This window comes from Ursus americanus, chromosome 22 (assembly GCF_024610735.1).
Source record: "Ursus americanus isolate L20-20 chromosome 22, mUrsAme1.1.p, whole genome shotgun sequence".
In the NCBI taxonomy this organism is placed as follows: domain Eukaryota; kingdom Metazoa; phylum Chordata; class Mammalia; order Carnivora; family Ursidae; genus Ursus; species Ursus americanus.
In genome coordinates, this window is record NC_142148.1 from 52857978 (window position 1) to 52875625 (window position 17648).

General features: G+C 45.0%; 1 protein-coding gene across 1 annotated transcript in view; it reads right to left on the reverse strand.

The window, feature by feature from the left end:
- LOC148108178 (uncharacterized) overlaps positions 1-17648 on the reverse strand; it is a 128267-nt gene that overhangs the window by 6346 nt on the left and 104273 nt on the right. The window contains exons 7-8 of the mRNA XM_087853895.1: positions 17343-17413; positions 15122-15175 (exon numbers count right to left, since the gene is read on the reverse strand). Of these exons, the coding sequence (XP_087710021.1) occupies positions 15122-15175; positions 17343-17413 (125 nt within the window). The remainder of the gene's footprint in view (positions 1-15121; positions 15176-17342; positions 17414-17648) is intronic.

Sequence of the window (17648 nt, forward strand, 5' to 3'; positions counted from 1 at the left end):
AATCACATATCTAGGGATACATCCAAAGGAAATGAAATCAGTAGATGACCCTAGTATTTGTTATGATAGTCCCCAACTCCTCTGTCGTGTTGAATTCAGAGGAAAAAATTTTATCTTCCATCACTATTATGTTAACTATAAACTGTAAGTGTCCTTCATCAAGTTGACAAAGTCTTTCTTAATTCTTATTTTGCTGAGAGTTTTTAAAATCTTGAATGTATGTTGAATTGTCCTAAATGCTTTTTCTGTATCTGCTGAAATGATCAAGATTCTTCTTCTTCAGTCCATTGACTTGGGAATTACTGTATCAGTTTCCCATTGCTGTAACCAATTACCACAAATGTATTGCCTTCAAACCTCATAAATATAGTGTCTTACACTTCTGCAGGTCAGAGTCTCATATGGGCCTCACTGGACTAAAATAAATACGTCTGTAGGGTGTTCCTTTTTGGAAGCGCTGGGAGAGAATCTGGTTCCTGGCTTTTTCTAGCTTCTAGAGGTTGTCTACACTCCCTGCTTAGTTGCCCCTTCCACCTCTAATGCCAGCAATAGCTGACTGACTTCCCCACATCCTAGTGGACTCTTCTGCTGCACTTCCACTTTTCATGACCTTGTGACCACTTGGATAATCCAGGATCATCTCCTGATTTTAATGTGAGCTGATTGGCAACCTAATTCCATCTGCAACTTTAATTCCCCTTCCCCATGTAAGGCAACATGCGGGCAGATTCCAAGGATTAGAACATGGACATTTGTGGGGGGCATCATTCTGCTAGAGATGGTACCCAGGGCTGAGTGTCAAGGAGCAGGGACATATATGAATGCAGGAGCCCATCTCCCCATGGTGCCTAGGGAGAGAATAAGAGGGACTTAGGGTTGCCCCTTTCTGGAATCTCAGGGAGCAGAGCTCTTGAGCATCTATACACGACCTGTGCCCCTCTCATTGTGCTCCTCACTTTCTGCACAGATGAGAGCTGAACTTTTCTGGGTGGAAGATTTGTGGGGGGCCCCTCATTCAGCTCTGGTCCACTCCCTCATTCACCCAACTCACTGTTCTACTTGTCCCTCCCCCGTGCCAGGGTCTGTGGTCCAGGTGGGGTTGACTCAGCCACCCTCAGTGTCCAAGGGCCAAGGAGAGATGGCCACCAGCACGTGCACTAGGGGAGCAGCTCAGCTTCAGCAACACCTGGGCTTTGTTGCCAAACTCCTGACCCCCAGATTTGCAATTGCCTCTCAGAAGAGATTCCTGGGCTCCAGGTCAGGCAGCCAGGCTTCTTGATCTCTGGGCTTCAGCCTGGAAAAGAGGCTGATTATTACTGCTTAGTGTGGGACAGCAGCTTGATGCCTACATTGTCCTCAAGGCTCACAGGGAAGTGAGATAAAAACCTGTTGGCTGTCTGTACCTTCTCACTGTCCAGAGTTATTGCTGTCATTTTGTGGCCAAGTGGCTGCTGCTGAGTTCTGGAGTAGTGTAATGGGGGCCGTCCTTTCTCCTCTGGTTCTCTGATACTGTGTGGTTGATGCACCCCCATTTCTAAGATCCTGGGTATGGTTTGCTGACCCAGCTGTCCACAATTTTTGGAGCTTTTGGTCAGATCACTCAGTCCTGCACTGGAAGTATTGGTGTGGATTATTATGTTAGTGACTGGAACCAGCTTTGCTCTGGGAAAAAAATGCAGAGTCCCTCTTCTTCCCTTGAAAGTTCTGCTTCCCTCCAATTTCCTGATACTATATGTGTACACCCAAACAACAGACCCAATCAACCCTTGGGTCCAGTATCAGGCAGAGGTTAACTGGCGTGTGCCAAAGAGGGCTGGGTGGTCCCTCCCATTCCTCAGAGTGGAGCACCCACAAGATGTGCTTAGCTCTCTCTCCCTGTCCTTGAGGCCTTCCCTATTTTGTCCCCCAATCAGGAATGATGGAGAGAGAGCAACACAGGACGAGGTGAAGGGGATCCCCCTGACTGCCACAGTGGAGAGTGGGTTGGTCTTGGGTGATCTGTCATGGTCTTTGGTCCTTCTGCTGTTCTTTTATTTTTTTTTAAAGATTTTATTTATTTATTTGACAGAGAGATAGGCAGCGAGAGAGGGAACACAAGCAGGGGGAGTGGGAGAGGAAGAAGCAGGCTCCCAGCAGAGGAGCCCGATGTGGGACTCGATCCCGGAACGCCGGGATCACGCCCTGAGCCGAAGGCAGACGCTTAACGACTGCGCTACCCAGGGGCCCCTTCTGCTGTTCTGAATCTGGAACAAGTTCTCTCTGAGGTTGGCTTCCCTCTGGATCCCCCTCTACAGTGATCTACAATGGAGGAAGAAGCTGTGGAGGTCACTTCACTGAGTGCAAGGCTGTGGAAGAGGCTGCAGTCTTAAGAGGAGGCTCCTGGGCAGTGAAGAGACCCCCCTCTGGGAGGAGGGGATAGTGGACAGGTGGATGGGCATGCAACTCTCTCTCCAAGGTCCCCTTCTGTATGTACATCTGGCCCTAACACAGCAGGAGGAGTTGTGGGCCTGCCTTGCCACAAACCCCTGGGGTACATCAGCTGTGGGAGGCCATCAAGGGGAGGGGAAGGATCTGCATGACTTCCCTGTCCTCCCTTTGAGTGGGGCAAGTAGGTAAAATCGACTTTGGGCCCCGCAGGAAGCAGAACTCGAAGGGTCTTTCCATCACAGCCCCGTCCTCTTTCCTCCCCACTCCTCTCACTCTCTGCTCAGGTGATTTGTTGACACTGGATCAGGGGAGGCCCTGCCACTTCCTTCTTATAGACATCATATGACCTCAGACTCACCATCCCTGTGTCTCTTTCCATTTCAGGGCCCTGGGCACAGTCTACACCGTCTCGGGAATCTCAGTGTCGGGGGCTCCTGGACAGAGAGGTGCTGTGTCTCGCACTGGGCTCGCAGTGCGTCATTGGACTTTGGCACAGGATGAATGCTGTCCTCAAAACTGTGACCCTCTGAAGCCCCCGCACTTAGCTTCCTCTGGTATTCTGGTGATGCATGCTGCTTCAGTTAGTTGTGAAAAGTCCTATACAACGGAAAACTGAGTATATTTAGAATGATATGTTCATTGAATAGATCGATGTAAGAAGTGACCTCTAAGGATTCATGTGTGAGTTCTTTTCTCTAGGAAATTGTCTTGATGACTCATCCCATGTCTTCCGTGACTGTAGGATTAACCATGCTTTTTTGCCTCAATTTGGACAAGTCACTTAACTCCTTTGCAGGTAGGCTGCATGCAGAGGTGACCAAACTTATTTTACAAGTTTGGACTAAATGAACAAATGCATTGACTGCTTAGGACATGTGGAAGACCCCTGAGGGTGGGTCTTTGGAAAACCCCTGAGAGACCGTGGTCAACCCGGCCGGGAGGGCAGTGACACCACAGTGCTCCTATGTATCCTACATCCTCTAGACTCCAGGAGAGACATCCAGCTGTAGCCACCCATGTTTTAAGAAAAAGTGGCAGGGAAAAAGACAAAATGTCAGACACAAAAGAAAAGAACTGAGAAAATAATGCCCATAACATAGGTTGACTGGGGTTGACTGTGACAATGGAGAGAGACAGCTGTGACAAGACAAGGATCTCAGAGCTGCAGAGAGGCGCATGCCTCTCTGAGTGATCATGCTTTGCTCAGAGGACATGACCCAGTAATGTGAGACTAGGCTGTCAGTAGGCCACCAACCAACATTTAGTGAAGGGTAGCATGACAGATACATCCCAAGATCTTACATGAATACAACTTCTCTCTCTCCTCACAAATGCCCCCTTGAGGAATGACTGTTAGTCCTGTTTTCGACATGAGGAGACGTCTCCTAGAAATGTTTTTTGATCCTGCTGTGTGTCATGTGGTGTGAATGGCAGAGCGAGGCATGGTGCAGACCATGCAGATTCAGATCCTGCACCCTCCCCACTGCAACGTGTTGTCCTCACTGCACTGTCTCTGGAGAATCTCTGTCCCGTTCACCAGGTGCAAGGAGGTAAGTGCAGGATTACTGGTAAGAACTTCACATTCTCTCCCTCCATGGATCCTAATTATTCTTGGGAAGATATACATAAAATAACCACACAATAAAAAGGTCAACTAATAGGAGATCCCTGAAAAAGATGACCTGGGCACAGCTCTAGTCAGAGAGATTTTGGGAGGTTCTCTGGAAGAGGGGCTGACTGAACCCCTATCTGAGGAATGCATTCGGGTAACTTGGGGTGCAGCCTGGGTAGTGGCTGGAGTGGGCAGTGGAGGAGGAGGTGATGCCTGCAGAAAGAACATCATATGGATGGAATCAGGAGGCGATGAGGAAAGTTTGAGGACGAGGCGATGGGAGGTCAATGTGACTGGAGCTGTTTCGCAGTCAACAGACAACTCGTAACCAACCAAGCAAACCGCATGCTGCCTAGACACAGCTCAGTGCGGTCAACTCAAAGCCACAGTAATGCTGTCGTGAGGCTCAGACTTCCACTGTGACATGAGGCCCAGCGAGAAGCCGAGTCCTTCCCAACCCGTCTGCTGCACACACGTCAGTGTGATGTACGTGTCTGGAGTGGTCTCCAGGCAAACAGGATGATGAAAATCAGCTACTTCCTCTTGACTGCTCTAGCGAGGCCTTGGGCAATTTGGAGCAATTTTACATGTATTTTTTTTATTTTTTTTTAAAGATTTTATTTATTTGACAGAGAGAGAGACAGCGAGAGAGGGAACACAAGCAGGAGGAGTGGGAGAGGAAGAAGCAGGCCTCCCGCCAAGCAGGGAGCCCGATGCGGGGCTCGATCCCAGGCCCCTGGGATAATGACCTGAGCCGAAGGCAGACGCTTAACGACTGAGCCCCCCCGGTGCCTGTACATATATTTTAAAGATACAGTGTGGATTTAGAATGATAGGCAGCTTTACACCATATCTTGGAATCTCTGTATATCTTCATGTTTTCTTTCTATATAGTTCAAGCCTTATCAAGATAAGTAAAATATACATGGCCAAAGATAATTGATTTTATTCCCAAATAACTTTCTCTATGACTGTGAAGATGAATTAAGTAAATTTACAAGTTCAAGAAATCATACATATATTAAATATCCAAACTCTACCATTACAAAATTGTGCATATGATAAGCTTTAGTTTTTTTTTAAGTTGGAGGAAGAATATAACAACAAAGCCCTGTTTAATGACCTAAATTCAACCTGAGGATCTGGTTGGTCACTATTATCCAGAGGTGCCACGTCATATTATTCAGTATACGATTTTAAGAAAATTCTTTTATTTTTTTTAAATTTAATTCCTTTTAAAGTGACGCTCTATTTTGAAGTTGAATTTCATGTCTGTGACCTAACAGTGTGCACACAACTGCATGAGGAGTCTCTCTGAGACACAGTTTACGTTGAACTGTGATTCCTGCAAACACCTGAGGATAATCAGTCATGGACTGTGGCTTGAGGATATTCAAAAGAGTATGATGTGGTGAGTGACTTTAGTGCAAATGGCAGCTTAAAGACCTCCAAAAATTCTCTCCTCAAAAAAAAATCAATGAGGAAACTGGCAAAAATTGCCACCAACATCTTAAGAACTCTGGAAATAAACTCAAACTTGCAGCAGTAGAGGGAATGTTGATACTGGTGGAAGAGGGAGGAAAAAAAAACAGGTGAGTCTCAGTCAGAACCATGAGTTTTGTGCTGTTTTAACATGGCCTAGTCCCATCCCCTGCCCTGTGGCTGCAGAGTAGTTCAGAAAACTAAAGCCCATGTTCACAGTGAAAGACAGCAATGCGGCAGCCACTGGAGAGAACAGAATGGGTCCGGAGCTCCCTCAAAACCTCATTTCTAGAGAATTACCACTAATGGGTCTGAGGGATGTCTGCAAGACCCTACTTGTTTGACTGTTTGTGTTTAATCTCACTTGGAGCTTGCCCAGAACAAAAAGCCTTTTCCCAGCATAATTGTCAAAAAAGAAATTATAGGCAGTTGCTTAACTTGTGGTTGGTTGGTTAAAGTGATAGATATTAGTTGGAGCAAACAATAGAGTAATAGAAAGCTTACAAGGACCACCAAAAAATGAGATTTCCATGAGGGGATTTGAAAAGTTCTGACTTATTCTTATGAATCTAGAACACTGTAAGCATACCCAGGAGAGATCCTAGAAGGCCCTTAGCTCTCCCCCTGCCTGACCTGGATGTTCTGCACAAGCAACAATGAAGGTTTTCAGCTACCAGCTGAATTTTGAAGATACGATTCAACATGCTCACGAAGCCCTTCGACAAAGACTGAATGACTTAGTTCTAGGCTGTTCGTGAGATCTCTCTCCGGCCAATAGCTGACCGCCATAGAGCTGAGCAGGGACTACAGTGGTCACACGTGACAAAGAATACAGACTTTGGAGAATTAGTTCATTAAAGTCACTAATGAGAAAGCAATGACAAAAAATAGCAAAGCCAACAAATCCTAGGGAAGAGTGAGAATCCGATTTCTAGAGTTGTCATATGATATTATTTTAAATAACCAATTTACAGTCCCCCTCCCCAGTAACAAGATACCTGCAGGGAAACCAGAAGTCTGACTGTGCAGAAAAAAGTTGGCATACCAGGGCCAAGTGTGCTTTCCTATGACAGGCCTGCTTGTCAGACTGACCCTGTCTGAAGTCTGGGAACTTGGAATCAAGAGGGTCCCCACCATTCTCTGGTAAGTGTGGCTTGCTGTGCCTAGACTGTTGGTGCAAACCCTGTGGTTTATGCAGAACATATCTTTGCTGATAGAACTCTGAAATTCAGGTATGTGCTAGGCAGAGGGTGCCTAAATGACCAGTTCCCACTAAAAACCTCTGAGTACAAAGTCTCTAATGAGCTTTCCTGGAAGATGTTTCACACTTTATTGCTGGAGGAATGAAGTGTACCTTTGTGATGCCACTGGAGCAGTTCTCTTGAAAGCTTGTGGCTGGTTTTCTCTGAACCTCCCATGCACCTTTCCCTTTGCTTATTTTGCTTAGTGTGCTTTCACTGTAATAAATCATAACTATCAGGATGGCTATATACTGAGTTCAGTTAGTCTTTCTAGAGGGACGGATGTTGGAGGTGCTCTTGGGCTGTCCCCCACACATAAGCTGATATACAAGGAGAAAAAAGCAATGAATACACACTGTCCCTAAGCAAAGTCCAGACACTGGACTTACGAGACAGATACTTTGTATCAGCTCTTTTAAGTATATGTAAAGAATTAAGGGAAATGATATTTAAAGAACTAAAACATAGTATGAGAATTATATCTCTCCAAGTAGAGAATAACAATAAAAAAGATGTGAATTATAAAAGAGAAACAGATATTCTGGAGTTGAAAAGTATAGTAACAACTGAAAATGTCACTAAAGGGGCTTGTATTCACTTCCTAGGACCATTGTAAGAAATTACTACACTTTACATGGGCTAAAACAATAGAAATTTACTCTTTCACACATCTGAAGGCTGGAAATCTGAAGTCAAGCTATAACTTAGGCTCTGTTTCCTATTGAAAGAGCTAGAGAACTATCTTTCCTTGCCCCTTGCTATCTTTTGGTAGTTTCTGGAAATTCATGGCTTTCCTTGGATTGCATCTGCATCACTCTAAACCCTGCCTCTGTCATCACATGGTGGCTTTCTCCCCTCTGTGTCTGTGTGTCCAAACCTCCCTGCTCTTATAAGGACAGCAGCCATTCAATCAGGGCACACTCTAATCCAGTGTAACCTTATCTTGATTATATCTGCAAAGACCTTATTTCCAAATAAGGATACTTTCACAGGTACTGTGGGGTACAACTTTAATGTATAATTTGGGGAGACACAAAGCCACAACAAAGCTGAACAACAGATTTGAGCAGGAAAAAGACAAAAATTTGAAGATAGATTAATAGAGATCCAGTCTGATGAACAGTGAGTTAAAAAATATGGATGGGAGAAAAAAATAGCAGAGCCTCGCGGACCTGTATAATACAATAAGCATGCCAACATATGCACAAAGAAAAGTCCCCAGAAAAATAAAAGACAGGGAATGAAATATAAAATAAGTAAAAGATAAAATAAATAAAAGAGAGGGACAGTGAAGATATGTGAAGTAACAATAGCCAAAATCTCACCAAATTTCATGAGAAACATTAATAAAAATATTCAAGAAGTTCAAAAAAGTCCAAGCAGGATAAACCCACCTCATAATAAAATTGTTCAAGGCCAAAGACAAAGAGAAAATCATGAAAGCAACTAATCATTTACAAAGGCTCCTCAATTTTATGGCTAATTTTCATCAGAAACCAGAGGCCAGAAGGCAGTGGGATGACATGAAAAGTGCCAAAAGACAGAAACTGTCAACCAAGAGCTCTGTATCTAGCAGATGTCTTTCAGTAATAAAGGAGACATTGAGACATTCCCAGATAACATTTGAGAGAACCCACTGCTTTCACAAGGCCTACAAAGAAATACTAAGGGTCCTTCAAGCTGAAATGAAAAGACAACAGAGTAACTTAATTCTACATGAAGAAATAAAGAGTTGCATAGGTTAATATACAAGAAAGTGTAAATATATAAGTATGTATATGTTGGCTAATGAATTTAAATAAAAAATATAAAAGTATGTAAGATGTGTATAATTGTAAACAATGTATTATTTTCTCCTGATTTAAAAGGCACCACCTGAAGTCAATATTATAAACATGTTGACGAGCACACAGTGTATAAAGATATAATTTGTATGACCATGGCAATAAGGGGAGGGTGTGCATTGAATCTACATGAAGGTAGTTTCTATATGCCATGGAAATTAATCTGGTATTAATCCAATTAGAATGTTATAATTTAAGGTGTTAATTATAATCTGAGGGAAGCTACTAAGAACATAACCCAGAATATATAGCAAAAGAAGCACCATGGAAATGTATTCGGTACGCTAGAACATAACATAAAAAACCGGTAATGGAGGACTATTAGAAAAGAGATGACATATACAGCCAAAAAACCAAACCAAAACAAAAAACAGATACCAATGCTAGCTGATTAGTAATGAAATATTCATGGATTATATACTCCAATTCAGAGGCAGATATTGGCAGAATGGATTAAAAAAAACCCTATAATCTCCATTTGCTGCCTATGAGGGAGTCACGCTTTAAGTCTAAGACAGAGAGGTTGAAAATAAAAGGAAAATAAATGCTAAGCAAGTAGTAACCAAAAGAGAACGAGACTGGCTTTGATAATATAAGACAAACTTTTATGACATTTTTCTTCTAGAAAAAAAAAGGACATTTTATAATGACAAAAGGGCCCATCCTTCGAGATTATGAACGTTTTACAAGAGAACTCCAAAATATATAAAACAAACTGACAAAAATGAAGAGAAACAGACCCCTCAACAATTGGAGACTTCAATATTCAACTTCCAATAGTGAAAAGTCATTTCTTGTGATGCTCACAGGGTGGGAGGAGTAGGGGCTGAGATCCATATTTCATGGTGCAGGTACTGAAATTTAGAGATTAAGTGACTTTCTCAGAGTTGCAGCTCAACTGCAACTGAATGATGGTTCTGAGTCAGGGGATACAGACGGTTCCCTGGAGATAGAGATCCCTGATCACCTGAATACGAGATCAGGTCCTGGACACCTGAATTGAGCCCTTTCCTCACTCCCTTGCTCATATCCTCTTGCCCCAAGGTTTCTGCAGGCAGACACCTGGTATGTCAAGGAGGTGCCTGCACCAAGAGGATGGCTCAAATCCTGACCCAACTCCTGGCTATGTGTTTCAATCCCTGACTCAAAATACATTGTCTTTCCTCCAAATGAAGAACAACCCCTGATGGAGTGGGGGGATCTGAGCATGTCTCCATCTCCCCTCACTTGCCCCCAGCACTTGATTCTATCTGCTGCCTTTCAGTGAGACTCCCTGGTGGTCAGGTGATCACCCTGAATGACCAGTAGTCTGCTTGCCTCCCAACTGGCTCAGAACCCAGGACATTCTAAACCAACTGCCCACGTGACAGTTGCCCAAAGAACTAGCTTCGTCTTCAACTGACCAAACTTGGATGATGAGCAGTTCATTAACTAGGAGAGGGGTCTGCCAGGCTGGACTTTTGTGGCTTAGTGGATGAAATCTACACAGCTCCAGTGTCTCCCTGACTATCTGACCCACCCTCTGAGCAGCCACTATGGAAGGCATGGCTGAGAGCAGGAAGTAGCCACACTGGCCCTTGAGTATGCACCTTCCCTGCTCACTCCTTCCTTTCCAACATCCAGTGTCTTTTGTACAAACCACAGTCCTTCTTCTTGAATCTAATTACTGATTTTACTCCCATGCCACCTTCAATGGAGTAGTTAGTGGGGGTGATATTTGTGGCCCTACCATGTTGTTTGGTCAGATGCCCATTTCAATGTGGCTGAACCACTGTGGGCACAGCCAGCAGAACAGTGGACAGCCAGCAGATCTTCTTAAACACAAATAGTTATATTGTGAATCCCGTGTTTGAATCCCTTAGGATCTTTTTCTTTTTATAACCTGAGCCACAATCCTAGAAAACATACTGAAAATAGAACTGTTGATATGCAGCTGAGAGAAGACCCTGGGAGCACATTCATTCATTCCTATGCTGCACTTCTGTTCTATGAGCAAAGAGGGGTATTATGATCTATGATGGGGCTGTGATTTTATGAGGATGAGACAATGTAGAAAGGCAGCACAGCACAGGGACGGAGAGAGAGAGCATGAGAGCTGGTGTCTGGTGGCTGGTATCAACTCATGCTAGAAGACACATGTACCTGGGAAAGTTACTTAACCCCTTTGTCCCTGGTTCCCTGTTCTGCGGCATGAGGCCTATTTACTAGTATTCCCTTACGAAGCTTAATATAAGACAGTCCAGACAGCGCCTGGAGAAAATGACCGGTGCTGCGTAAGTGCCGTGTAAGTGTTCCAGCATTAACTGTCTGCAAGAATAAGCAAGGAATACAGGAGTGGCTGCCTCCGGAGAGGAAACTCGAACAGATACAGGGCAGGGGAGGGTGCAAGGTGACATTTCAGCCCTCACATGGGCATGATGCTTTACAGCTCATGGAGAGTATCTGTCATCATTTCCTGTCATCCCCCATCATCCTCATGGGTTATGCAGGGTAGGTGCTGTGACCCCTGTTTTGTGATTCATGGCTCTAAATTGTAGAGATTTTAAATGACGCCTGGAGTCACAAGGCTGATGACAGATCTGAGATAGGAAAGTAGTTGTTTCCTTGGGGACAGAGATCCCTGAACAACCCCTACCGCCTTCCCTGAGTCCTCCAGATCATGTGCTGGACTTCTGAACCAAGGGCTACCCTCCCTCCATTCCCCAAATTTTCCTGCCCCAAAGTTGCTGTCAGGACATAGAAGGTGCTGGAGCCAAGAGAAGGGCACATGCCTCCACCCAAACATTTCAATCTCTGACCCAAAAGCTATGATATTTTCCTGAAAGGAAGTCCCTTAACAGGTCAGGGGGAAAATCCCTCCTCCTCCCACATCATCACACATCAGCTGCCTCAAGGCAGACCGACGGTGTGACCAGTGCTCTGCTTGACTCCTATGTGGCCCAGAGCCCAGGATTTTCCAAGCCAACTTGCACATATAACTCCTCTCTAATGAATCAGCTTGGCCTTCAAGAACCAACCCTGGATGAACCACTAGCTAATGAGGAAAGTGACCTGATGGACTGGTGCTTTGCTGGTTTAATAGATGAAGCTGACATGTCCTCCACTGTCTTCTGACCACTGATCTGAGCAATAGCCTGAGCAGGCAGAGCCTACACTCTGAGTGTGCACTTCCCGCTCCCCAAACTCTGAAGTCTCTGTAGACTCCTCACCCTTCTCTAGACCTTGCAGTTGCAGGGAGAGAGTTTCTTCCCTCTGCCACCAAATGTTCATTCCACCAACCCAATGGCATTGTCCCTTCTCACCACTGTCCCAGGCAGCACCCAAACACCCAGTAATCCTGTTCACATCAACCAATGGAAATCACTCTATGAAATCCCAGTTTCATTCCTTTATAAAAACTCTGTGGATTTATAGACCGCTGATGTTTGGTTTTGGATCTTGACATCTACGTTCAGAAGAGTTAACCTGTGATTTCCCTTTACTGTGATGTCTATTGCTAGGTGGCATCCAAATTCTCCTGATCTGATGAAAGCAGTGTAGGTGTGTTCCCTCTGCATATGTTCTCTGGAAGAGGATGTCGGAGAGTGGCATCACTTCTAAAACACTTTGTAGAAATCAGAGGAAACGATCTGTGCCTGAGTTTGTTTTGTAGAAAAAAATAGTTTTACATTTGTTTTTTAATTGATGTTTACTTTACATATTGTAAAGTCCCCGAATCTTAAATGTCTAGCTTTATGGTTTCCTGTAATATAAATGCATCTGTTGCCAACACCAATGTGACACACAGAGCATCTCCAGGACCCTGGCAGCCTCCTATAGAAGGACTTAAGAATAATATCTAACTTATTAGGTTACATGAATAAAATCATCTACTCCATGTATAGTCTAGGCACGACGATTACACATAATTAGCTCAGAAAGAGTGTGGCAGCGTCCTTGGAAGGTAGTTATGTTGCCTGTATGTACTATTACCACCACCCTGTCTCCGCTTTTGTGGCCGCATGCATTAGCGGTCACCCCAGTGTTTGGTTGGTTTTCCTGCGGTGCCAACAAGGAAGTTAGGGAAGCAACGGAGAACATGTGCACTCGTTTGCTTTACCATTTTCATCCCAAGTGCCCTGCACTCACATTTCCTCTTCCTGTTCTTCTTTGCCCCAATTTGCTTTGTCTTTTCCTTCTTTTGAGTCTATTACAAAAAAATTTGTTCACAGCTGAAAGGAAGACAAGAATCAGGCATAACCAGAGCCACCCAGGGCAGGTAACCATTAAGTGGAGGATGCTGAGAGCAGATCCAGAATTCCCGGGGCCCCTCCAGCAGGGACCCTTCCGACTCCCAGCCCAGCTCCTGGCTGGGGCCATTCAGGGCTGCGCAGCAGGAGTCCGCGGTACAGACCCAGCGTAAGGGGCCAGAGCAACACTAAGAATGTGAATGAGGTAGGCTGCAGGAGGTTTTATAGACATTGATCCAAGGACCTTAAGTGCCTGTATGAGACCACATACTACAGGATGAGAATTATAAAGAGGGAATGGGGGAAGAGCTACAAAGAGGAGCTTATAGATAGCAAAAACAAAGTGAAAAGAGAGGAAAGAGGAAATAAATTGCATGCACAGTTTTGCTCCCTGCATGTGATCCTGTGCATGGATAATTGTAGGAGTGGGGAGGAGGAAGCCTTGGGAAAGGACGGGGACAGTCAGGGTTGGGGTGAGAACTTGGACCCACTGCTCCTGGCAGGATAAAGGCCGACCTGGGGATGACTCTGTCTTCCCCTCTGCAATGAGGGAATGGGTCTCTGTGATCTGCAACATATTTTTTCCCGCCTTCAAATTTCATAACTGTGACCATGAATGAACTCCTGTGTCATCTTGTCCTTACAAGAAGGCAGTCACTGTCTGCATGCATTTCTGTGTGTGATGTTGCCTTCCTCGGTACTCATGACTCAGTACTCCCCTTCCACTTCTCTCCACTATTTAGTGTTCATCGTCCTTCTCCGTGTCAGCCTCTACCAGCCATGTTATTTTAAAATATGGGGACACCGGAGGAATGATCATGGGTATACTGCCACCCTCCCTCATCAATCAATTGATCAATTAACCAATCCATCCAAACCCAGGGGGCACCTGTAATGGGACTGGGGTTTTGTTGGGCCCTATGGGAGAGAATGGCAATGAGTTCCACATACTACCTGTCCTGTGCCTGGGGTAATTGCAGTTACTTGAAGATCGTTCTCAAAAAATCCCATAGGTTTCCTAGCCCCCTAGAGAGCATGAACATGAAATCAGAAGTAAGCTAACTTGTCTAAATTCCCTTAGTCTATACGTGGGGCAACAGGGGCTCTACAGCTGATGCGATCACATAAACACACAGTACCTGCCACAGTTTGCCCTGAACCTTGGAAGGACTGGGAGGGTGGGCTTTGGGCAGGCCTGGGGTAGGCATGACCAAGGTGTGGGGGGCAGGGCCAATGTGTGGCTGAGGCAGTGGGTTCTGAGAGGAGCACCGACTCCCTGCCCTGCTGCCCAGAGAGAGGTCGTGTCCTGTGGCCAATGCCAGGTGACCAGGTCAGCAGGGCTGTAAAAGCTGGTGTGTGAAATGGGCCCAGCAGCTCCTCATACAGTCCTCTAGAATCCCTGCCGGCCATGGAGGGTCTCCAGGGCAGCTGCACATGGGCCTCTTTCAGATGGAAGCACATTCACAGTTCAGACTTGGGTGAGGTATGGAGGCTGGGATGAGCTAAAGGACATTGGAGCATATGCATAATTGCAGAGGAAAGGTTCTTCAACTCACCTAGCTATGGAAGTGGCCTTTAAGGAGGAGCAAACAGGACAGGAACATAATGTTACTAGTCCTGTACGTTAAAAGGGAGAGAGTTGACCTCTCATCTACCTCCTGGCTCATGCTAGAACTTTGTATCCAGATTCAAGTGTCTGTTGGGTCGCACAGGATTACATCCATCAAGGTTAATAACAAGAAAGATACCAAAATCCCAAGAGGTGCTAATGAAACAGAACCTAAGCTTTGACATCTGGCAGTGGGAAAGAGAAGGAAGTACAGGTTTCAGGGGAAAGAATTTTTTTTTTTTAAAGATTTTATTTATTTATTCGACAGAGATAGAGACAGCCAGCGAGAGAGGGAACACAAGCAGGGGGAGTGGGAGAGGAAGAAGCAGGCTCATAGCAGAGCAGCCTGATGTGGGGCTCGATCCCATAACGCCGGGATCACGCCCTGAGCCGAAGGCAGACGCTTAACCGCTGTGCCACCCAGGCGCCCCCATGGGAAAGAATTTTTAAATAGGAAAGCAAAAATGATTGCAAACACAGCACACCTGATGCCTATGGACTCCATTCCTCTTACTAATATGTCATTAAAATATGAAATGAACAAATTAGACTTGTACATATATTTCCCTACCCTTCTGCTTTCTTATCCACCTTCCTCAGTCTCCAGAGCAGCAGGTGCAACCCAACTGTACCCGGAACCCTCTTGCATTGCTTCCTACCTGAGTGTTGTTCCCTACCTGGAGAGTCATCCTCCTCACTACTGGAATCTTGAATGCTCTCCACAAGAAAATCTATAGACACCCAAATATGATATATAGAAACACATCAATTAGAGGGGCTCACCCTTTCCTCCTCCTCTAGTTGAGGTTGTGTGGGTCATACGGCATCAACCTGATATTTCCTGTGGGTTCTCAGAAGTTCTCTATACTTGGTGGAGTCAGAGCCCTTCAACAAGAATTGATCACAGTTACAAACCTTCGAATGAGACAGAGATGCTGAATGAATCAGCTTTCACACTCTCAGTTCTACAGGCACATTGCAGCTCTTACCTCCAAACTTACCACCTGAGATTCAAATTAGTATGCGCACGTTTGAAATGTAGCTAGTGTGAGTGAGCAATGTGGTGTTATTTTAATTTGCTGAATGTTGGTATAAAATTAATTATAAGCAGACACATGTGGCTAGAGGCTAGCACCCTGGAGAGCACAGTTCTAGAATCCAAAGATGAAAAAGAGGTCACTTGCCCTCCGCTGGTTGTTTCTTGGTTGTAGTTTGCTGGCCTGATCTGATCATTCATGTATAGGCATTTCTGGGCTCGTGCACACATGACGGGCACAACTTAAGACTCTGGGACACTAAACAGGAAGGTCAACCACCAGGTCCTAGAGGAAGCGACCTACAGAAATCCCAATGTCACTGCATAGAAACAAACAAACAAACCCTAAAATATTTATGGAACCACAAAGGACCCCTAATAACCAAAACAATCTTGAGAATGAAGAACAAAGATGGAGTCCCCACACTTCCTGACTTTAAAGCATATTACAAAGCTACGGTAATCAAACAGAATGGTACTAGTATAAAAACAGGCCGATAGACCAGTGGAACAGAGCAGAGAGCCCCCAAATAAACTCACACGTACATAGATAAATGATCTGTGACAAGGGTGCCAAGATTGCACAATGGGGAAAGTAAAGGAGGCATGGAGTGAACACTGACACTCCCTAACCCAGCTGTTTAGGAGATTTGCAACAAGGGTGATGGGCACCAAGCTAAAAGCCAAGTTTTACTTTAAATTCCTATTTGCCACTGTACCTTGGGTATGGACTTACAGGATTTGAGCATTTCTCATGGTATGGTGATGTCATAAATTACATTAAATTATCGTCCTGATTCTTAACTGCTCTGGGCCATGTACAAGCAATGACCTCAGCTATGACAGCTGTTGGCCTGCACTGTCCTACATGGGGCCTCTTAGCTCTCAGAATCAGTGGACTGACCAGGAGCATGTGGACTTTCTATGTGAGTTTCACTCTAATGACTATGCCAGAGCTGGCTGTTAAATCCATCTATAGTTGTTCTGGGTTATGTGACCATTGAGGCCACCTTATAACGTGGTCAGTGTTTGGGACATGTGTACACTTCAGTACTTTGGGAGTGTACACGGATGCTGAAACCCCCCTGCTCTGTGACTAACGATCCCGTAGCTGAGTGATAAGTGCAGATCAGTAGCACAGAGCATCAGCAACGGGGATACAGGCCTAGGTCCACACTTTGACTTTCCTCCTTAGGAGGTCAAGACCTGGGACAGTCTTTTCTGCTCTATCTCCATCTGAGGAAGGGAACATTCAACAAACTTCCAGGCACAGTTGTGGTGATGGAGGAATTCGGGATTGTATGTGAAGTGTTCAGTGGTGAGGAGATTATTTTGCAAAGTTGACATTGCATTGTTCTGTGTAAATGGGAAATACCTCCTGAGGAAACACACACATACTCAATACAATCACATTTACATTGACACCACATAGACACCCCTTAGCCCTCACACATAAACCACACAACCTAAATGACCTAGTTGTTCTGGGGCCTGTAGAACATGGTCATAGTTCTTTACTGGACAGTTGGTTTCTCCCACTACACACTCAACCTTCATTCCTAGCAAGAACCCAGAATCAGGGTGGCTCTCCAGACCAAAGCAGACAAGAAAGCCCCACCTTTTTCATCACGTAGATTATTTCTCAATGAGTGATTATAAAAAAATGGAATGCTTTTATTTCCTGTTGAATTCATCTGCAATTAAAAAAATGCAAAACACTATGAGGATGGCATCATCCTAAACACTGCTGGTACAAGTCTTTTGTTCTCTCTAAGAAACCTGATGGGAACCAGTGGTTGAGTCAGGGGCCCCAAAACAAAGAAATGAAGCAAGGTTTCTATTTTGGACGAAGTCAAGCTTACCTGGGGGAGAGATGGGACCCCTTTCTCTGCCTTGTCACTGGAAAGGTCCTCCAATGGGCACTCCAGGGGGTCTGGGGGACATGGAGTAACTGTCAGGACACCGATGGTGCTGCTCAGAAATTACTCAGGGAGCTCTGATTGATGTGGACATGGGGCAAGAGGGTATGGATGTGATTAAGAGGCAAGGTGAGCTGCTGATGTCCCATCCTCCTTGGTGTATGAATGAAGGCAAAAGAGAGGAGCAGGAAGGGAGTGAAAAACAGAGCTTTTGGCTTTCTAGCTAAGTGGAATCTAATTTATGTGAAA